The following is a 23,294-nucleotide window of genomic DNA, read 5'->3' as shown; positions in this document are numbered from 1 at the left end:
AGACTGCATCAATATGGACGGCCACAATTAGTAAGTTGACTTTAAAATTTCTACATGTGTAGGTTAGGCTTATATTTTTGTTTGTTGTCTTCAAACAAAAAGCTTTGTCTTTTTATTACATCTGTGACGGAAAAAAGGGAGCATTGCTGGTATTTAGGAGGATGCACCAAAAAGAAATTTAAAATATGGATATGTATGGTTTCCAAGACAAAAATAAATCTGTTAACCACATATGTGGTTACATATGTAATGGTGTTTGAGTCTAATCGTAAAAAAGCTTTTTTTTTTTTTTTTTTTTTTTTTTTTATGAGCTAACATTTCGCATTATCTCAAATTATCTGATTTTTCTGAGATTTTGTAAATGCCATTCAGAATAGAATGCATGTTCCTATTTTTCTTCTAACATTGTAGTTTATGTAGTATTATGGTCATAGTTATGTCACAATGGAAAAAGAGACGCAGCGGGGTCTTTTTTTTTTTTAAACACGTGGAATTTAATTTTTCATTATTTTTTGAAACCACATTTAATGTTAGCGTTATTATCACAAAAAATTCTAAAGCATCCTTATTTTCATACTCTAGCCAAATGACTCCTTCAGATATTTACTAAAGCCTGAATATTCATGAACTTTTTCTTGCAGCCAATATTCTAGGGAGTTCTATGACAGATATGCCCAAGGCCAGGAAAAATCTGTGGTAAACAAAATGCAACAGAAATACTGGAAAACAAAGCAGACTTTTATCAAGGTCACCGGGAAGAAAGAAGATGAACATGTCGTGGCCTCTGATTCCGATTTGGATGCCAAACTAGAGGTTTGTGTTGGATGTTGGTTTCTTGAGCTTGTATCCAGCTGATCTCTTGAGAGTAAGAGACACTCATTTATTTAATTCATATACAGTACCCTCCACTAATATTGGCACCCTTGGTAAATATGAGCAAAGAAGGCATTGAAAATTGTATTTTTTTTGTTTAACCCTTTTCTTCAAAAAATACAAACACAACACAAAAAAAAGAAAAACTGTTAAATACCATATTTGCTTGATTATAAGACGCCCCCCCCCCCAAAAAAAACATTGAATATTAATTTGGGGGAAAAGCCTGAATATAAGACTACCCTATAAGAAAAAAGTTTTACTAGTAAATATTAATTCACATGTAAACTTTTTTCATATTTAATAAACTGATTGAGACAAATGAAATTTTTGTTTTTATTTCCTTATTTGCCAACCTGTCCTCAGTTATGCACAAATGCCCCCCAGATATGCCTTATACTCCCATATATGCCACCCTGCCTCCCTGATATTCCTTTTTTAGGGGCAGAGGCCTACCATGTCAGTGTTTGGCTTTAAATTTATTTTTCCAGAGTTCTGTTTTTTCTAGTTGACATACAGTTAAAGATTTCCGTTCCAGCTCATCCCAAAGGTGTTCGATGAGGTTGAGGTCAGGGCACTATGTGAACCCAGTAACGTTCCTCCACATCAAACTCACCTAACCATGTCTTTATGGACCTTGCTTTGTGCGCTGGGGCACAGTCATGCTGGAATAGAAAAGGACCCTCCGCAAACTGTTCCCACGATGTTGGAAGCATAGCGTTATCCACAATGTCTTAGTATGCCTCAAGCAGCCAATCAGTGGCATGTACTGTTGGGCCTCGGAGAAATAATTCATCCCTGTTTTCTGTTTGGCCCTTGATGAACACTGTTTAAGGTGATGAGAATCATAGCCCCTAGAGAGAGAAGATTTGATTAATTCCTCTACTCTGGCCTCATATATGTTCCCGTTATCAATGATGCGGCACAGCCAGAGAAACTTACCATAGGGGAACTTGTTGATTAAACGTTTTGGGTGAAAAGAGGATGTATGCGGGAAGGAGGAACGATCTGTCATAAATTGAAAGTCAATTTGGAACTGGACAGGGAATCCTGAACATCAGGAAACCGAATACATGTTTTACTATATTCCAATCTACATGTAACCGTCTCTAGAAGAAGGTAAATCCTGTATGTGCATAGAGTAGCCAATAAGCACTTTTAAGTATGCTGTTTCTTTTGGACTGAAGAATTACATTGTGTGTTTTTTTTTGTTTTTTTTTCTTGTAGCTTTTTCATTCCATTCAGAGAACTTGCATGGAGTTGCTGAAAGTCATTGAACAATATCAAAAGCGTATTTGCTGTAAGTAGATTCTTCATTCATGCTGTAAAGGAGGAAATATCTGTGTTGAGTGGTATGAATATTTTCAGTATACATGGTGGAGAGCTGTTTTTTTACATTATATTGATTTCTAGAGCGCCAGCAGATTCGGTAGCGTTCTCACAAAGGGGAAGGGAAAACTAACAGCATCAATACAATTGATAATATATAAAATGGTCAGTGACCTTAACACACGTTAATATATAGCAGTATAAAAGAAGAAGAAAGCTCTGCCTGTATAAGCTTACAATCTATTGGCTTGAGAAGCTTTCACGTCTATTTTTTCTTATACCTAAATATTTCGGGTAAAATAATCCTTTTCAACTAATTTGTCTCCCGCTAACACAAAGTGCCATCCCATCTTCATTGCATTTTAAGTTTGAGTTTTCTTAATGTCTATTAACTTTAATAAGCACTTGGGTTAGATTCTGATCTTTAACGTTCCGCTGGGGGTTCTCTGAGAGTGACCTAGATGTACCAGAATTGTTATTTGTTTTCCTAATCTAATTAAACGGAAACTAGATTTTTCTGTAAAATGATAGTAACGCATCAGGACATTTCTGGCGCCTGAAGAAAACAATTGCACATGCTAGTTAACGAGTTACAGAATTAATGGATGCCTGTGCGGTCCAAACTTGTTAATGTTATTGTATACAATGCCTTAACCCCTTGATGACAATTGCCGGTCCTGGCATGTCACGGAAAATCAAGTCGTTAACGACAATTGACGTGCCAGGACCAGCACGTCTTTAAACGGGTGCAGAAAGCGATCTACTTTCACTTTCTGCACCCAAACAGCGTTGCTGTAATGCCTCGACCTCGAGGCATTCAGCAACGCCACGATTGGCACTAGGGGCCCCTCCCCGGGGCGTCAACATCCGCCATACTTTTAAAAGCGTTTAGGAGGCGATCAACGATCACCTCCTAAACTTAAATGGTGTCGCTGGAATGCCTCGATCAGGAGGCATCCAGCGACACCAAACGCTTACTTCTGGATGGACTGTGACCGCTCCGGAGAGCAAGATGGCGGAGGCCCGGGAAAAAAACAGACGAAAAAGTTCGCTAGATGGTCTCCAGACCCTCTAGAGAACTCTGGCTCCACTTGCAGGTTGAATACAGGTACTGCATTCAACCATGCAAGTCAATGGAGCCCAGCTTTCTAATCACAGTGTGATTAGTAAAAATAAATAAAAAAATAAAATAAAATTAATAATAATTAGAAAAAAATTGTAAAAAAAACAGTAAAATGTAAAAATAATTTCTAACTGATGTCACTATCAGGGGAACCTTCAAGTTGAAAAAAAAATGTTAAAAAAAAAGGCAAAAAAATAAAAAAAAAAAAAATATATATATATATATATATATAAAAAATATATTTTTGTGAGCAAGTCCTAAAATTAGCATATTAGCTTAAAACAATTCTCGCATGGAAAGAGTTAAAATACCGGCATATTAAATGCCCATGGGGTGTCTACTTTAAAAAAATGTATGATTTGATGGGGTAAAATAAATTGGTCGGGTTCAACAATGTCCCAAATAACACAGGGGGAAGGATGGCCACACATCTAATTTCCAATTAGAAAAATGCACACGTACCAAATGTGGCCTTTTAGTTCCCCCAAAAAATGACAAACCCATGCATGTGGGGTATCACTGTACTCAGGAGATGTTGCTGAACACATATTGGGGTGTCGTGTGACAGCGGCATAAACCAGGAGCTGTAAATTCATACATTAAAGTAGGTGTGTGGGGGAAAAATACACACAAAAAAATACTACTGCAAACTTTGAAAAAATTCTGGTGGTAAAATGTGTGCATGCAAAGAGTTAAAATACCCTGGGGTGTCTAGTTTTCAAAAATATATGGCTTTATTGGGCATACTGAAATGGCCCGGCTCAAAGATATACCAAATAGGGCATGGGCAGTGGATCCCCAAATGCCAAAGTTCAACATTGGAAAATGCGCATGCCCCAAATGTGGCCCTTTTGCCCCCAAACAGCCAGGCAAAATCATTCATGTGAGGTATCGCTGTACTGAGGAGATGTTGCTGAACACATATTGGGGTGTTTTATGATAGTGACATATACGAAAACCTTTTAATTCATACCTGAAGTAAAATGTGTGTGACAAAACAAATGCAAAAAAATGACTACCACAAAGTTTGACAAAGACTGGTGGTAGATATGGTGCATGGAAAGAGTTAAAATACTAGCATTTGAAATACCCTGGGCTGTCTAGTTTTCAAAAATATATGGCTTTATTGGGCATACTGAAATGGCCCGGCTCAAAGATCTACCAAATAGGACATGGGCAGTTGATCGCCAAACGCCAAAGTTCAACATTGAAAATGCGCATGCCCCAAATGTGGCCCTTCTGCCCCCAGGCAAAATCATTCATGTGAGGTATCGCTGTACTCAGATGTTGCTAAACACATATTGAGGTGTTTTATGATTGTGACATATACCAGAACCTGTTTTCACACAGTAAAATGTGTGTGAAAAAACAAATGCAAAAAAAATTACTACCATAAAGTTTGACAAATGCTGATGGTAGAATTAGTGCATGGAAAGAGTTAAAATACTAGCATTTGGAATACCCTGGGCTGTCTAGTTTTCAAAAATATATGATTTGATGGGGTAAATTGTGTGGGCCGGCTTCAAATATACCCGAAATGGCACATGGGGGGAAGAATTACCAGATTTGGAAAAATGGCTTTGAAATAGCAAAACACTACCTGTACTTATTGCTCCATAATGTGTAGAAAAAAAAAAAAAAAAAAAACATTGGGTATTTCTAAACTCAGGACAAATAGTAGAATCTATTTAGCAGGTTTTTTCATTACCTTTTATAGATGAGTAAAAGATTTTTCAACTAAAAGTTAGAAACAGTCATTTTTTTCTAAATTTTTCACCATATTTTATACTTTTTTTAATAGTAAATAATATGATACAATCAAAACAATGTCATCTAAAGAAAGCCCTTCTTGTCCTGAAAAAAACAATATCTAATGTGTGTGGGTTCAGTAAACAGGAAAGAAGAAAATTACAGCTAAACACGAGCAGCGTAGAAATGTTAAAACGGCCATTGTCACGAAGGGTACAAAAAGTAAAATCAGCCTTTGTCACGAAGGGGTTTATTATGAAATTAAGTAAACCTCTAAATGGCAAGTAGGCACTGTTGGGAACACGAGTTGCCTCAATATCAGTTTAATAGGTGAGCCCTTTGTGGGAAAAAATGATATGGCTCCACTTCATGGCAGCTCCTTCACTGCAACCCTGAAAAACCATATCAGAGACCAATAATCCAATGTGTAGCGTTCCACCAGACACAGAGTGTCGCCTGCCGAGCCATGTGCACGGACGGCATCCTTCAGTGGCATGCGATAATTGTACAGTTATGCTTTAGGTGCCACAAGAAGGCCATTGCTGTGAGCTTGTTGATGTTCTGCTAAGATTTTTGGGGTGCAGACCTCCTTATTTTATTCACCTTTAGAATGGTGCCCTGGAGCTGCAAAGTCTTCAAAGGACTATTTTCTACCAATGTCAATACGACAGATATTGATAGTCAATATGTGGCTTGTAACGTGTGCGTTTAATGAAGTGGACTAAAAGTCCCTTGAACTTGGAAAGTAGTCTTTCATAGAGTTGGATGGTTTTGTTAATGATCTACTCTTTCGTCATACAGACCCAGAGCTTGTTACTAATTATATTTTACTGTTTTTTTTCCTTTTCATAGTTTTATCTCAAGAGGAAAATGAATTAGGGAAGTTTCTCCGTGCCCAAGGATCCCAAGATAAAACAAGGGCTGGGAAAATTATGCAGGCCTCAGGAAAGGCCCTCTGCTTTTCATCTCAGCAACGGTATGCCCTGTAGAGCTGTGTTCTATACAGCATGGTGTTCATCTGACTCCGTACAGCTTAAAATGCCAAAAACTATGGGCCATTTCCCCTTAATTTTAGTATATTTAATCTAGTGACAACTTCACATTTTGCTGGATCTGTACACAAGATGGAAAATTACAAGAGGTCTTGTTTTCCGTGTGGTTCTGTGCTAGGAAAATAGCTGCTGGGCTGCTTGTTTTAAGATAAGATATAGAAATGTTCCAAAATACACATACTGTCTGTGCCAGAAACATGAATCATTGTACTGCCAGGAGCACTGCAGAGCTTAAAAATCCCAGTGCCCGTCTAATAAATATAACACAACTGGGGCAAAGATTTTGGGCCTGCACCTGAAACTTCAGGTGGTGTTACCTGCAATTCCAAATACAGCCAACAGGCTTTCTAGTCCTTTTTTTTTATTTTTTTTTTTTTTTTTTAGGCAGCATTTACATGACTTGGTCCTTTCTGTGTTTCCTTTAAGGACTTTCTGTTCTTTTCCTTTCATAAAATATGTTTTAAACAGAGCTAAAAAGCAAATTTAGAACACATTATGTGCTAAATATGCTTTGGGCTGCATAGATTGAAACGCCCCTCGGGCTGAATACCGACATCTTTCCTCTAAACGGACCTTCAGGTGTACAACTGATTTAACCCTTTAGACACAAGGATCAATTACACCCAGTTTTCAGCAATATATCTCAACAAAGCAGCCATGCATGTTACTCTCAAGCTGAAAATCTTTTCATTATCCTCAGACCAGATAGTTTTAAAATACTGATTCCTTCCCCTCTGGATTGTTGCGTGTCCCTACTAGCTGGCTTTTCTCTCTCCCACTCTCTGGCCAACTATTTTTCTTATCTCATCGCTCTTCATCTGCTGCCAACCGTACTGGGTCCCTTATGGGCTTGTTTGATGCCACCCAGGCTGAAAAATACCATCCCTCTACTATATCTACCCTTTCCAGTGTTCTTCTGGGATCTCACTTCTGATTCCTCTTCTTCAGTGTTATATCTTTAAATTTAGGAAATGAGCCTCTAAAGGTCTTGAAAGGATATGTTCATTGGAAAGATTCCGCTATAATTTTCCTTTTTGTTTTGTCAATGTCTCTAGGCTGTCTTTGAGAACTCCTTTATCCAGGCTGCATCAAGAGGTGGAGACGTTCAGATACAGGGCTATCTCTGACACTTGGCTGACTGTTAACCGAATGGAGCAGTCTAGGACAGAATATCGTGGAGTTTTACTTTGGATGAAAGATGTCTCCCAAGAATTGGACCCTGATATTTATAAGCAGATGGAAAAATTTCGAAAGGTAAAGTGTTTTGGGAGTGTTTTGTAGGGGTTAGTAAAGTCTCTTTAAAAAATGTAATTATAGGTAGGGCTGATGCAATTTATTGTTAAAAAAGAAAATAAACCACCACTGAAGATCTGTGTTATATCGCAACTGCTTAATGACACATTGGGCACAGAGAAATATCTATGTGGATAATTAAATTAATTGTAGGCCAAAATCCGAATTTGTTGTTGAGGTCAATTAACGGTTTCTGGGTCCTGCAAGGTTCCTAGGGAAACCTGAAATACAGAGAATTTGTTAAGCACTTTTATATAGATGAGATTCACCCAGGTTTAGTAAATAAACCACTTAAGTTTCCCAATCCGAGACAAGGGGAGCCCTGGTCAGATGTTTTTAGGATAACTAGGGCCGGAAGTGCTCTGGGTCTGTTAAGGAGAAGCGTGAACAACTGAGCAGGCACAGCCGATCCGCTGTCCAAAATTATCCCTTATCCAAAATGCTTGAGACCAGAAGTATTTTGGATAAGGGATAACCTGTACCTGTAATCCTAAATTATTAAATGATTAAATATTTTATTTGGGTGCACTGTGATTCTAATTTACTCCATATGAGTTTGTTATTCAGACCACTTGATTCATTTAGCTCCTAGGTCGATGGCTGTATTTAAACAAATAATTGCACCTTTGTGTCTTTATTGCACCAAAGTCCCTGTCCTCTACAGTATTACTGAATTTCTAGTTGCTTTATTCATTCAGTTCAGTTTTTCTTTTTGTGGCTGCATTTTCCAATCCAAACACTAGATGGAAACCTAGACCAGCAGATATGATGTCTAAAACAGGCAAACACCCCACATTCATGTACACAACGGGGTCCAGAGCATGTATGTACCTTTTTTTCACTTATCGGTATACGTACCGCATTGCAATGCAATCATCGGGTTATTTCCACCAGAAAACAAAAAAAAACGCTCAAGAGACGAAAGATGCTCGAAAGATGAACGGACGAGCTGGCGTCTTGCTGTTGTGTCCGTTCTCGCGAAGCGACCGTACGTAAACAGGGGAGGGGTTGTGCTGCAACTATGTCCTTACTCATGAGTGTTCTTAAAGGGGGGATGCCCGTAGCCATTAAAACCACACGGCTAGTTGATTTTCTTGTTGAGAAGCCTTGCATAAAGCAATAATGAACAAAGAGGAAAAGGAGATGCATAGAAAATGAAAAAACACTATTACAAAGACATATTTGCACTGAAATGTTATGTTATTTACATATCATTTATATAGCAGCAGCAGATTCCTTTTTTCACCATTACATTATGAGAGAATTAAGTTAAACAAAATGAACAAGAACATGAACACATGTTCAGACATACTGTTACAGACGGCGAAGAAGAGCCTGTTCTTGCAAGCTTACAATATTGTATAAATGTCAGTGATGTCATCAGAGTTACCGGCAGGGACAAGTGTTTAAGTATATGTATATAAACACATATATATGATCAGAGATGCTAAAAGCAATGTCTTGACATTATATATGCGTAGGTAGCAATACTGTCTGATGTTACATTGGCCAAGTCTTATAGCTTATTTTAGAACTTGCTAGATGAAAGCAAATAGACTGCTACTGCTAGCCCTATGAGAAAGTATAGCTTAAAAATAGAACCGGGCCTGTTGGAAGGCATTACGTCAGCGCTCAGGTTGATGCATACCCTTGAGGTTCCTCTTCATCTGTTCAATTATGTAGGAGAAGGAATTAGAGGTCATGCATGAACAGTTTGTATCACCGAGTGCCAAACCTGAGACTCGTTCCTTTTCATTTCATGTGAAAAATGACAGATGGATTCCTATATTTAAGATTTTTCTTTTCTTTTTTTTTTTTTTTTTTTTTTTTTTTTCATCCCCTTTGGGTATACTTTCCAACAAGAAGCCTATAATGAGCGTTCAACATCCAAATATATTTGCTGGTACATTAGTCATATGTACCACTTAAAGGGGCAGATTAATATCCAAGAAGGCATCGCCAAAGAAGAATGCATGTTAAAGTAATTCAACATGCATTCTTTGAAATGTTAAATACTTACCTTATGAAGAAGCATCCACTCCAGAGCTGCAGCAGCCTACCACCTCCATTGTCCAATGACGCACCCTGAGCATTCAATAAAGCTGCTTGGTGATAAGGAAATGGCGCATCAAGACATGTGAAGCAGGGCTAATAGCTCTGAGAGATCATTAAAGCGTTCAGGTTTGGTTTGAAAAATGCATCAGGTGCGAGAGGAATCGTTCTTGCGTTAGAAAGCATACACCCCTGACCGAGGGAAGAGAAGCCAAGATTTCCGTCACCAGTCGTTGACATGCAGGCTTAGGTGTTGGCGTTGATTACTCTCCAGCGAACCTATCCAAGAATCATAAATACAGAAACTTCTGTCACGTTCTAAGGCACACATCCTCTTCTAAACCATTAATGGACGGCTAAAAGCAAATTTCCAGCAGATATTTTCAGTCCGTTAGTTGGATAGTGCCAAATTTTCAAATTTTTATTTTCTCTGCATTACTAGTTAACACCTTAACTTCTTCATGGGGGAACATGTTAAATGTCCCTGACACCCCATTATAGAAGTATGCATAGTAAAGTATTCTGTGAGTACTTTATTATGCACCCTTCCAAAACCACGGGAAAAATATGAAAGCACTGTTGCTGCGGCTGCCCCCCTCTTCCATGGTCCGGCTAATTCTTGACCCAGATTGGCTGCCTTTGGCACCCAATCAGTGACAACAAAGTACTCCTATTGCAATCAATGGTCGCACTTTCCACAAGTGCATATGGGAACATGAACCAACGTTCACCCTCGAGCCAGAGCTGAAGATGACTGGCGGTGAGCTGTGCTCGAGGTGAGTGCCTCTCTCGCCTCACCCTTCCTACGGACCTGTTATTGAGTGATGTTAAACAAAAAATCATCAACTTTAGCAAACAAATCTGGACCTTTATCTATGGAACTGTATTCTTCTTTTTTTTTTTTTTTTTTTCTTATTTCTTTCATTGGGTTCATTTAAAGCACCCTCATATCCCCACCATCTTTCAATACCCTTTAAAACAATACTTACAAAAAAACTATCTTTTTTTCGCCTTTTGTTGTAGAGAAGTTCACCGAGAAAAGACATTTTAATGAACCCCTAGTGTTAGAGCGTCCTGTTTTTATAGCAGGAAACTGGAACATTTTGTAGCGTTTGAATAATCAGCTTTGACATATGAGACATATGGTCGTGCAGCACACGCTAGGTCATGGACTGAGTAGTTGGAAGTAAACGGAAATATTTTGCATTTCTGTTATTTGGAAAGCGTGCAAAGAAAATCAGTGATTATTTTAATACCTTAAATTATATTGCATTTGCAAATAAATGTGTTCTAGAAGGGTGAACCCCATAACCATAACAGAGTACGACGAGATGTTTAAATATAATATGAAATGTCCACGTTCTACATCTGACCTTTTAACGTCAGTCAGTAACGCCGACTTAACTTGAACAAAAAGGACCAACTTTAGCAAACCAACCTGGAGTAATTCATGGGTAAACTGACCCGTTTTACCTAGAAAAAAAATGGTAGGTTTCCCATTTAAAGATTGAAATGTAACTGTCCTTTTGTCGCTCTAAATCTAACAATTCTTTCCAGAAAATCTTTAATTGTTCCTTAATATGCTTGGTGTATTTTTTTCATTATTTTTGATATTTTGTATGTATTAGGTTCAGGCTCAAGTACGTCATTCCAAAGCCACCTTTGACAGACTGAAAACGGACGTGTGTGAGAAAGTAGACCTTCTAAGAGCCAGCAGATGCAACCTTTTGTCTCATGTTTTGACAACCTACCAGGTAGCGGAACATTCAGCATCTACTATGATTTAAGTGAGAGTCTTAATTGTTGGTGTCGCCAAACATTGCCATGTACGATGTGATCTGATGTTTGTCTTTCTCCTTTAAAGACAACATTACTCCACTTTTGGGAAAAAACCTCTCACACCATGGCAGCAATTCATGAAAGTTTCAAAGGTTACCAGCCATATGAATTCACCACAATCAAGGTAAGAAACCAAAAGATGGAGTCTTCAACGATGTAAACATAATGACATTAAAGTTGAAGGTGGATATATAATATATATATATATATATATATATATATATATATATATATATATATATATATATATATATAATATATATCTATATATCCCTTAAATGAAAACGATACTGTTTGCACAATAGCCAAATCTCTGTCGCTAGAATTAAGCTCTCCTGTAAACTCTTGCATTAGTGAATAAACCCCAATTGTATGGATTGTAAATGGGGCCTTCCTGCTTGGCCTATACACCTCAAATACACTAAAAGGTTTTCTTAAAATAATAAAGTATTAGATGTCTGCAATAGTATCTCTTTATAGCAAGTGCTGTAGGAAATGACTGCAAGTTTTGAATATTTTACATTTCCAAAACCGGTGGTATTTTAGTTGTGAGAGACCGTCCAGGCCATTTTTAACTTCTTCTTTAAAGTGTAGATGAGCGACTTGAGTGTTCCAAACCCTTGATTTTCACCGTGGACTCATAACTTTACGCGTTTTATTTGGTAGGATTAGTATACATAAGGCTGCCCTTTGCATTGTCTGCTTATTCTCATCCCAGGTAGGTAATGGAGCAGAGATTATTGTTGAGTAAAGATATTTTTTGAAAAGCTTTTAGGAAGAGCTTGCCCATCAGTAGACCACTGCTCCTCCTCCAATATCTTTTAGTCTTCCATAAAGGATTTGCCTTTATTTTGGATTCTTAGTAAGTAGAAGTAACCATTTTGGTGAGTTACTGGTCCAAGTAGACGCCTGGAAAAATAAGATCTAGATTAAAATAGAAAATCTATCATGGAGCAGCCAGACTGGTGCACCGGTTTATAGTATAATTGGATGAAGATAAAGTATTATGGAAAAAGCAAGGCATTGTATCTAAAATAATTAGGAATCTTGGCTCTTCTGAACTGGAAATTGAACTAAGCACATTCTAATGAGCTATATTTTATTGGAGACATTTAGTTCAGTAGCTACAAACTGTTCGTTAATAAAATACAGGGCTTCAAACCTCCACAAAAATATTTGTTCTTTGGTCTAGATCAGTTAATTAACAGTGTGTGTGGGTGTAGAGCTAATGGCAGGAGGAGTAAGGCTATTTACTATTTTGACAATTTCCATGCCTGTTCCCTAGTTTATTTTCATCCTCACAATCTCATACCAGGCGAATAACGTGCTTTCTGCTGCCAATTTTTAGATAACAAGATATATATCGCCAGTGTCGCCCCCCCCCCCCCCCCGTGTCTATACTCTTTGCACCAGAACTGAGCCCTGTCTTTGGATACTTTATATAAAGTACATTTGTATTAGTACAGTGGTTTTCCAATGTATTTCTGGACTATCTCTTAACTCTGTTTATAGATGGTCAGTGTATGCAACACCTTTATGAGAGTTGAAGTTAAGTTATCTTATCACTCAATTACCTCCTTGTACACTCAATTAAGCACCTTGTACACTCTAGTGTTCCACACGGTAAAATTGAAATACTAAAAATCAGATAAAATATTTTGCAATTAGGTATATTTTCCTTCACATCCCCATAAAATTCAGCGCCATAACGGAAGCTGCAGCTCTGTTTATAAAATATATAATAAAGGAGAGACGGTTCACTACTGCTCATCTTGCAGTCCATTCTTATGTTATATATAATTATGTTTTATTTATATAGTGCCAACAATTTACGCAGTGCTTAATACAATACGTATATCCGGGGGTCTGACAAGATGAGAATTGACAAACTGATACATTAGGTGTGTGAATGGGGTGAGGACAAACATAAGGAACAGAGAAAGGGCCCTGGCATTTATAACATTGACATTTGTTTGTTCTTTATGAATAGCGGTAATTACCTGTAGCTATTATATATAATTAATATTTTTGTAGTTGTATGTGTTTGTTTTATGTGTTCTGTTTCTGTTCCCTGTACCAAATAAGTGTTTCTTTAGTACATAGGTGGCAATGGTAGGAAAAGCAGTTGGCTCATGTTACCTGCTAGACTTGATTCCTACATACTTAAATTTTAATGAAATTTGCCTATTTGGTCAATTTGGACGAGGAGGAGGAACCCCCCCAACGAAACGAACAAAAACAGAGCTCCAAATTTTCCTTTGAATTTCAGTGATTCTTTCACGCGACTCCATCTCTCACACTCTCTTCGTGGATATAGCCTCCCACTAAACTTCTGCAAAAAGGCAGAGCCTCTGTTCGCATCCTCTCCCCGATTGGAGGAACAGAGGAGTGGATGTGCGCAGAGGCTCCTCCCTTTTAAGGAAATTCCCCAAGAGGCCATGTCCACGGTGAAGCAGGCTAAGAAAGAAGACAGAAGAACAAGATGCAAGAGAAGCAGCAGAGATGCACACTGCCTCGCTCATTAATGAAAATGCTTTTCTCACTTTATTTAATCCCTTGACATGTTGTGATAGTTGATTTCTGTCATGTCTGCCCCTTGCTTCTCTTTCATGCATTCTTAAAGTTTCTACGTAGTTCCTGGTATGTTTTGGCAAGACCATGTACCGTTTTAGTGGCTGTTCTTTGAATTCTCTCAAAATGTGTTCCTTCACAGTAGCATTAGTAGATCTTCCATCTACTCAGACTTCATCATATGCACCCTATGAAGTATGCCAATTGCTCCACTACACAGTCTGCTCACTCTCATCATATATCCACTAGAATTAAGATACAGCACGCCTCGTCAATGGAAGTGACAATTTATTCCATCATAAAGCAGCCTTTATTGAGACGAAGCGGGGTCCTTGAATTATTTGCATCCTCGTACAAGTGTTGGTATATATCCTGGTTTGGCGAAATGCCAGCTATTGTATACATTTTTACACCTTTAAATCAAGTGAAATAATAACCCAAGCCCCTTTCTTCTTTGAAGCTGTCTGCAAAGACCTTGTTGTGGGGGGCTAATATCCTAGCACTTGTTTGTGCCACTAGCAGACGGTACCAACAGGGAACCATTAGGTTCTTCGCCAAACCCAGGCACAAGCAGGATATACATTGTGACCATTTCCCCAACATGAAACACTGTTTTATTTACTAAATTGGGTGTTGGTAAGAACTTTGCAGTTTCAGGTATATAGGTAACCATGGCAAGAATGGAACTGGCCCCAAATTTGATTGTAATTTATAATTTTCTGTTTTGAGAATTGGTTTCAAGCAATTTCTCTTCAACACAAGTTGCTCTCAATTCTATCAGTAAATCTTTCAGTTACGATCGTGTTGTAGATCACTGGGTAGATTTGTGAATCCTTATACTGTAGGTAACGCCAGCAGAGATATGGTCCGTATTGTACCACGTTCTTTCCAGTAGAAATAGACTTTCCTTCAAGAGAACAAACTCCGTTATAAGCTTTCAATTACCTGTTTTAAATTCTAACAATTGTCTCAATTTAAGCCAAGTCGAGAGTCGCTATAGAACTTTTAGGATGCTAAATAAGTTTAGATTTTAGATAAACATGGCCTTATGTGACAGCAGAAATTGGCTTTTCTTGCATAGATGACCGTATAAAATGTTATGCTAGTTCTCGGAGTAAAGCCCTTTACTGTGGCAGAAAACACAGCTGAACTTTCTATCTGTTGATCTGCGTCTGGAAAGTGCACAGAAAAACATTGAGTTGGGAATGTAATCCGGGTAAGTTTTTTGATACCATAAGGGAGAGTAAACGAGTGACTCTTACTAATGCAGAATGGATTCATACATTCAGACATTTTCAGAGCAGTATCTTAAGAATTAAACCTCACCAACATACAGACTTCCAGTCTGCCCCTCCATAATACTGCCATACATTTAAGAGTCAATAAACATGTTTTCATTATTGACTCCTAGATGTATGGTAGTATAAATTTAAAATGCACGACTTAAAAAAAATAAAATAAAATCATCTGTTTACAATTACAGATTTTTTGCCAGGTTTAATTGTAGGACATAGCTGATGCCCATTCACAGTGGGTTTCTGAAGGGATGATTTGTTCCTGCAGTAACTCCGATGCCATCAGCCCTAATATACATCTGCTAAGGCCACTTGGCATATAGAATTAAGGGGGGAGGCGATGGAAACTTCAAAAGTTCCAGTTGTTGTTGCCAACAGTGCTCTCGCCAAAAGTAAGTCTCCTTGCTGCGTGTAATATGGGGACATGTTTGAAGCCATCTGAATAAACCAGTGGGAGAATTGGAAGGCGAGGTGGAAATCTTCTCAAGGGCACAATTCGCTCTTTCTTCCGTATAACCCTTTGCAACGCCTTCCTAAACCACTTTTTTCCATACTTTTTTTCCCCCCACATATAGAATCTTATTTAATACGATGCGATTTTAGTTTTATGAACAATATTTGCATAAAACCGTGATTTACACATTTACCCTTTCACGCTTGGAGGATATTGAAGCTCTTTTGCGGGGCTTGGAAGTATCTAGATGCCGTTAGATGCTCTCAGTAAAGTAAAACTTCCTTACATTACATAAAAACCTTTGACTCTCTAATGTTAGGTTATGACCTCTTGTTCTAACGGCGCTCCTCCTTTGTAGTAAACCTCCTTCCTGTGTATTTAAGTCTCGTCGGATATTTAAATGTTTCTATCATATCTTCTCTCTTTCTCTTCTTTCATACACGCCATACATAATGAGATCCCTTATTATCCCTCATAGAAACTATGGCCTTCTCTTATTTGAGACACCTTTTTTGTGGCCTTTGTAAAGTACTTTTGTAACCAAACAGCATTAGAAACATTGTTGCTAATAGTGCAACACCCCAGAAGTACCGTATTTGCTCAATTATAAGACAAGGTTTTTTCCAGAGCAAGTACTCTGAAAAATACCCCTCATCTTATATTCAAGTCCATCTTATTATCAGACCTCAAATAGAGGTCTGACTAAAAGACTAAGACCCAGATCCACCGCAGCGCTGTAGGCGACCTCTCTCTGGTAACCTCAGCTGCTGCCGGCACTTCCTCTGGGGAAGCATTGGTAAGTCGGGGGGGGGGGCAGAGTGGTATATGGGGGGGAATATAAGATGTTATTACAGAGTGGCATATAGGAGGTTAAAAGGCATATCAGGGAGGCAGAGTGGCATATAGGGGGTATATGGCATATCTGGGGTGCAGATATGCATAACTGGGGGGCAAGTTGTCAAATAAAAGGAAATTAAAAACATTTCTCAATCATAGTTTTTATTAAATATGAAAAATAGTTTACATGTAAATTAATATTTTTCTTATAGAATAGTATTCAGGCTTTTTATTTTTTCGTAAATTAATATTCAAATTTGGGGGGGGTCGTCTTATAATCGAGCAAATATGGTAATTCTTAAATCATATTATGGTTTTGTCTCGTTAATAATTTCTTATGGAATGTTTTAATGTCATGTGACACCAAAGTAGGCACTGGTAAGTGGTTGTAATAGAGATTATAAATTTTGCTTAAAAGTTTTTAGTTTTTCTTTTATTTATTGGTTATTTTGATTAAACATTTAGAGGAAATAATTAAATGACAGATCTGCTTATTTCCATCACATGGTGGAGAGCTCAATTAATGATTTAAGTGGAATAGCAACCTTTAATAATGACAAACCGTTCTTCCATAAGATGATGTTGAAACATTCAACAAGATGTAAAATTGCATAGACTTTTGTAATGCTATGCTGAATACTTAAGCCTTGTTAATATTTTCAAATACTACTAGTAAAGTTATCCAAATATGATATTATGGCTATTCTTTGCTTTAGAGCCTGCAGTTCACCCTGGACAAACCCAGTAAGGAAACCAAGAATACAACAAATCTACGAGAAGATACATCAAAGAACAATGATCAGTAAGTAGCAGTGATGGAGTGTGTTCTCTACAGTGAACACAGACATTTGGAATTTATTGATTATAGAACATCTCTTTGGGTGAGTAACCAAAGAACCCGACAACTGTGGCATGTTTCTTGTGGTTCCAAGATGTCCAAGTGACACTGACCATCGTCGTATGATGTCAGATCCCCACACGCAGCATCTATATGCTTCTTGGAAGATGTGCTTGGTGGTTGTGACCTGTGGTCCTTCCCAAATAGCCCTTGGCCAGGGGATTGCTGGTGGTGATTAAGGGACTGAAACCTTGAGTATGTAGACAAGAAAGCAGACCATGGTGGGCTTAAGGATCATATGTGTATGTGTATACATAGTGTATTAGGTTGCATAGTCAGTATGAGCTCAGCACAGCGCTTAATAGCGGATATGGAAGAACAACGCTGATCTACCGCTGCCCACACAAAATAGATCAGTCATCTGGCAAAACTCGGTATTTGTGGAGTGTATGTTTTGCTACTACTGTTCTTAAAAAAAAAAAAAAAAAAAAAAAGCAAAAGGTTACTTTGTCGTTGCAGGCATGGTTTCATCAATCTTTACTAAATGTTCTTGCATACCTTGTATACCAGTCTATTAGACAGTATGATCACCTACAGCCTTTTTCTCACAACACTAAGTACTGTTTTTGGTTACAGACTAATTTCATTAGATGACGATCAGCAGAATAATGAATTTGGGTCATCAGGTAAATATATAAGATGTTAAAATTCTGTTGCGTTCACACTTTTTTTTTTTTTTTATCAAAGTGTTTCTGTATCTCTTGACTTAGTGTTTCTTTTTCCTGTTTGTGATTCTTCATCCTAATCTTTCAAGCAATATAGCCATTATAAAAATTAACAGGATAAACCTATTACTCTGTATTGTGTCACAATAATTATTTTAAAGTTGTGGTGTTTTAGATAATGCTTTGTTTATAAATGTCCATTCTGAATTATGTATTTTTTATCTTCATTTTTTAAAGCTGAACCAAGTAAAGGAAATCCTGTAAGCCCGATGTTATTTGAAGGTAAAAAAATAATTCTATTTAGTTGGTAGCAGAATAAATAAATACGATTACTGGGGAATCTATGCTGCTTCTAAATTTGATGATCATTTTTTGTTACAGGGTCCTTAGATGATTTGTTGGATCTGAAACCTGACGAGAAATTTTCATATGAAGAAAGTGGTATGTAATGTTTGAGAGTCCGTTCTTCTAAGCTTACTGAAGAAAGATTTATCATTTGTTGTATTAACTGACAATACTGAACATCTATTTGGCAAATAATAAAAGGTATTTATGTTGAACAGTTAAAACTCATTTTATTATGTATAATAGCCACAGATGTTACCTGAAATAGGAATGTGGCCCCATTTCACTTTGTTGAGACCAAACTGCTGGGTTATTCTGGAATAATTTAATGGCTTTATTTTTTCCCTCAAGCGAGTTCAAGGGAGCCACTCGATGGAAACTTTGGTGATAAGGATGACATGCAGCTTCTCAATGAAATTCTAAGTGCTTCTTCTTTGGAAAGTGGAGACCTGGGTAAAGAATGGACAGCTGTGTTTGGCGAGCCTCTGTTTGGTGCTCAACCAATGAGCCCAGAAGCTGAAGAGAAGGACCACGGTGCCGATTCATCATCTGGCTTCCTCCCTTCACAGCTTTTAGACCAAGACATGCTCGCTCTACAGTCTTCATTGCAGGGCAAGTTGAAATGGGTTCTGTTTACTGTCATCTTACCCAACTGCTCATAGTCTAGTGCATTCGCACATTCTAGGCATTAACTTGTCACCCGCAGGGAGCTCCTTTGAGAAGATAGTGATGCTTGAGGCACAGAATCTTTCTATGTTCATTTCTCAAACACCAGATTACATGTCCTACGCAGATATTTTTCCACAGAGACCATCTTTATGATGTGTCACCTTGAAACACTAGACCATTGGTGGTCTGTGGACCACAGTTCGCAGCGGTGCGAGTGGTTTAGGTTGACATTAGAAAACACAAATACTAGTAGCTGGTATTTAGTTTTATATTTGAAATTGTATTTTGGTCCTTCCTGGTATACTGCAGTTAAAAAAAAAAATTGTTGGGTATTGGAGTAGTGGTATTTGATCTATGAGATGTCTTGGAATTTGGTTGAAATGCATATTAGAATTTAGTGAGAATAGATGACTTGTGAGTTGTATATTTTATCTTTTTTGGTTCCTCTTAGAGTCCAGAATGTTTGGTGTGTATTAGTGAGTCTCTGTATACTATAGTGTTAATACAGGAAAATGGGAGTACATATATTTATATAGTTACATTATCTTCTCCTTAATGGCTTAGAGAAATGGCCATGAACATTAGGTCTTGAAATTCCTGACACTGATGTGATCGCTGGTCACATACAAAAAGGTATCTCTTGATGGCTGTTTTATGACAAGAAACCAGAATCTTCGGTAGTAAAGCTAAGCGTGTTAGATTGACGGTATTTATGGTTGAATTCCAGGTTGGACTGCCAGCGGTGGGATATCTCCACCAACCTCTCAGTCTGCTCTTCCATCAAGCTACCTCAGTACGAATATTAGCAAGACTCTGGCAAAGGGTAAATTCTTGCATTTATATTTATTTCTACAGAAATATTCCATATGGTTACTACATCATTCCATTTCTTCCTGTATTAGGGTGCTTAATACAACACCCTAATACAAGGTTTTTGTGCTTATCATACTATAGAGTGCAACTAGTGTTTTCTCTAAGTGGAACAGCATTTTTATGTTGATCCTGGTAGACAACAGTCGATTTAACTCTTATGTACTATTTCCATCTTTATTAGGCTGCTTTATGTCAGGAATTATTAATATAATTATAATTAACCTCTTAATATGACTCATAAAATAGCATGTTTTGAAAATATATATACCGTATTTGCTCGATTATAAGACGACCCCCAAAATATTAACTTAGGGGAAAAAGAGCCTGAATATAAGACGACCCTAAAGGAAAAAAGTTTTACCAGTAAATGTTAATTCATGTAAACTATTTTTTTAAATAAAAGCTATGATTGAGAAAAATATTTTTTTTGTTTTTATTTCCTTGTATTTTCCAACCTGTCCCCCAGTTACACACATCTGCCCCCAGGCTTGCCACACCAATATGGCAATGTGGCCCATGATATGCCTTTTAACCCTCTATATGCCACTGTGCCCCATGGTATGCCTTTTGACCCCCTATGTGCCACTCTGCCTCCAGAAATGCCTTATACCCCTATATCCCATTCTGGCATTTAGGGGGTTAAAATGCATATTATGGGGCAGAGTGGCATATAGGGAGGTATAAGGCATTCCAGGAGGCAGAGTGGCATTAAGGGAGTTAAAAGGCATTGTATAGAGCACTCTGCCTCCACAAATGCCTTATACCCCTATATGCCACTCTGGCATATAGGGGGTTAAAAGGCATATTATGGGGCAGAGTGGCATATAGGGAGGTATAAGGCATTTCAGGAGGCAGAGTGCTCTATTAAATGCCCCCTTAACGCCACTCTGCCTCCTGAAATGCCTTATACCTCCCTATATGCCACTCTGCCCCATAATATGCCCTTTAACCCCCTAAGTGCCAGAGTTGCATATAGGGGTATAAGGCATTCCAGAAATGCCCTATGCCCCCATTTAACACGCACACACACACACACACTTACCGGTGCTTCCAGTTTCCTGCTGTATTGCCGGGGCAGCGGGTTGACGTCTCCTTCCACTGCAACCCCCGCTGCTAGCCACACCTCCTTCCGGCTGCAGCGGACGTTGTCTACGCGGATCGCGTAGACGTCAACCCGCTGCCCCGGCAATACAGCAGGAAGCACCGGTAAGTGTGTATGGGGGGGGGGGACAGGAGGATCCAGGTCCCCTGCAGCGGTGCGGGGGATCTGGATCTTAGTCTCATAATCAGACCTCTATTTGAGGTCTGATTAGAAGACGACCCCGATTAGAAGACAAGGGGTATTTTTCAGAGCATTTGCTCTGAAAAAAACCTCGTCTTATAATCGAGCAAATACGGTATATATTTTTTATTTACCGTATTTGCTCGATTATAAGACGACCCTGATTATAAGACGACCCCCCAAAATCTGAATATTAACTTAGGAAACAAAGGAAAAGCCTGAATATAAGACGACCCCAAAGGAAAAAAGTTTTACCAGTAAATGTTAATTCATGTAAACTATTTTTTTTAATAAAAGCTATGATTGAGAAAAAGATTTTTTTTGTTTTTATTTCTTGTATTTTCCAACCTGTCCCCCAGTTACGCACATCTGCCCCCAGGCTTGCCACTCCAATATGGCACTGTGGCCCATGATATGCCTTTTAACCCTCTATATGCCACTGTGCCCCATGGTATGCCTTTTGACCCCCTATGTGCCACTCTGCGTCCAGAAATGCCTTATACCCCTATATCCCATTCTGGCATTTAGGGGGTTAAAATGCATATTATGGGGCAGAGTGGCATATAGGGAGGTATAAGGCATTTCAGGAGGCAGAGTGGCATTAAGGGAGTTAAAAGGCATTGTACAGAGCACTCTGCCTCCAGAAATGCCTTATACCACTATATGCCACTCTGCCATTTAGGGGGTTAAAAGGCATATTATGGGGCAGAGTGGCATATAGGGAGGTATAAGGCATTTCAGGAGGCAGAGTGCTCTATTAAATGCCCCCTTAACGCCACTCCAGAAATGCCCTATGCCCCCATTTAACACACACACACACCCTATACCCCCATTTAACTAACTAACACACACACACACACACACACACACACACACACACACTCTCTCCCCCCCCTTCCCCCGCTCTCCCCCATCTCTTACCGGTGCTTCCAGCCGGGGCAGCGGGTTGACGTCGCCTTCTGCTGCAGCCGGAAGGAGGTGGAGTTGGCAGCGGGGGTTTGTATGCGTCCGTCGCGTATACTTTCCCCGGCTGTCAGAGATCAGAGTTCCCCGCACCGGTGCGGGGAACTCTGATCTCTGACAGTCGGGGAAGGTCTATGCGACGGACGCAGACAACCCCCGCTGCTAGCCACACCTCCTTCCGGCTGCAGCGGACGTTGTCTACGCGGATCGCGTAGACGTCAACCCGCTGCCCCGGCAACACAGCAGGAAGCACCGGTAAGTGTGTGTATGATGGGGGGGGGGGAGTCGGGTGAGACAGGAGGATCCAGGTCCCCTGCAGCGGTGCGGGGGATCTGGATCTTAGTCTCCTAATCAGACCTCTATTTGAGGTCTGATTAGAAGACGACCCCGATTAGAAGACGAGGGGTATTTTTCAGAGCATTTGCTCTGAAAAAAACCTCGTCTTATAATCGAGCAAATACGGTATTTACTGTATTGGACAAATTGTTAGCCAGCCTAGATGAGAGACTGCATCAGTAGTTAGAAAATCATCAGATGAATGAAATTCATATATTAATACATTTAAAAATGATAAATATTCATGTATATAAAATAAATACAAGAAAAATTAGGCTGATACTGTATGCTTTAAGACGCTTGAATATTGTATGAATCACGGATTATAAGACTAAAAGCTCATTGTTCCTCGATACCATTATTAACAAGGTATACAAAAATTATCTATTACACAATTAAAACTAATGAAATGTTAATGCTCTATTTTATCTGTTAAAATTTTGAGTTACTGCACTCAGAGAAGTGTATTGCTTTTTTAAGAGTATTCTGGTCCAGAGCGCATGTAAAGCCAAGTGGCCTGCTGGCCCCCATCTCACCATTGTAACCAAGATGCACACGCTAACACATGCAAACTTACTCGCCTTGAGACCCGCCTTTTTGGAGAATTTGCACGGGTCGCTCCTGCCCCGATCTGTATTTATTTACTGACTTTAGTTTTCCTGTTCACTTTTCAGAGAACACAAAAACAACAAAAGATCTGAGTAGTTGGTACAATCTGTTTGCTGATCTGGATCCATTATCCAACCCAGACGCCGTTGGGAAAACCGACAAGGAACATGAACTGCTCAATGCGTAA

General features: G+C 38.8%; 1 protein-coding gene across 1 annotated transcript; it reads left to right on the top strand.

Annotated features, from left to right (window-relative positions):
* The first annotated feature begins 13 nt into the window (after window positions 1–13).
* On the top strand, window positions 14–23,294 carry LOC149282540 (islet cell autoantigen 1-like). The gene is made up of 15 exons (XM_089498110.1): window positions 14–30; window positions 642–813; window positions 2,101–2,173; window positions 5,927–6,050; window positions 7,182–7,380; window positions 11,100–11,225; window positions 11,336–11,466; window positions 11,977–12,028; window positions 17,184–17,269; window positions 17,876–17,991; window positions 18,268–18,312; window positions 18,412–18,468; window positions 18,727–18,987; window positions 19,772–19,867; window positions 23,173–23,294. Exons 1-15 carry the CDS (start codon window positions 14–16, stop codon window positions 23,292–23,294), a joined length of 1,677 nt encoding a protein of 558 aa, XP_089354236.1.

The sequence above is a fragment of the Sceloporus occidentalis genome, unplaced genomic scaffold, assembly GCF_023333645.1.
Source record: "Sceloporus occidentalis isolate IW3139 unplaced genomic scaffold, rSceOcc1.0.p SCAF_113, whole genome shotgun sequence".
NCBI lineage: Eukaryota > Metazoa > Chordata > Lepidosauria > Squamata > Phrynosomatidae > Sceloporus > Sceloporus occidentalis.
Note: the sequence above shows the minus strand (reverse complement) of the source record. Positions and strands in the feature narration are given on the sequence as shown.

Bases quoted from the DNA above. Each gene is read 5' to 3' on its own strand.
- LOC149282540 (XM_089498110.1), top strand. The intron at 2,174-5,926 runs GTAAGTAGATTC...TCCTTTTCATAG, and splicing joins ATATCAAAAGCGTATTTGCT to TTTTATCTCAAGAGGAAAAT. The intron at 18,988-19,771 runs GCAAGTTGAAAT...GTTGAATTCCAG, and splicing joins TCTACAGTCTTCATTGCAGG to GTTGGACTGCCAGCGGTGGG.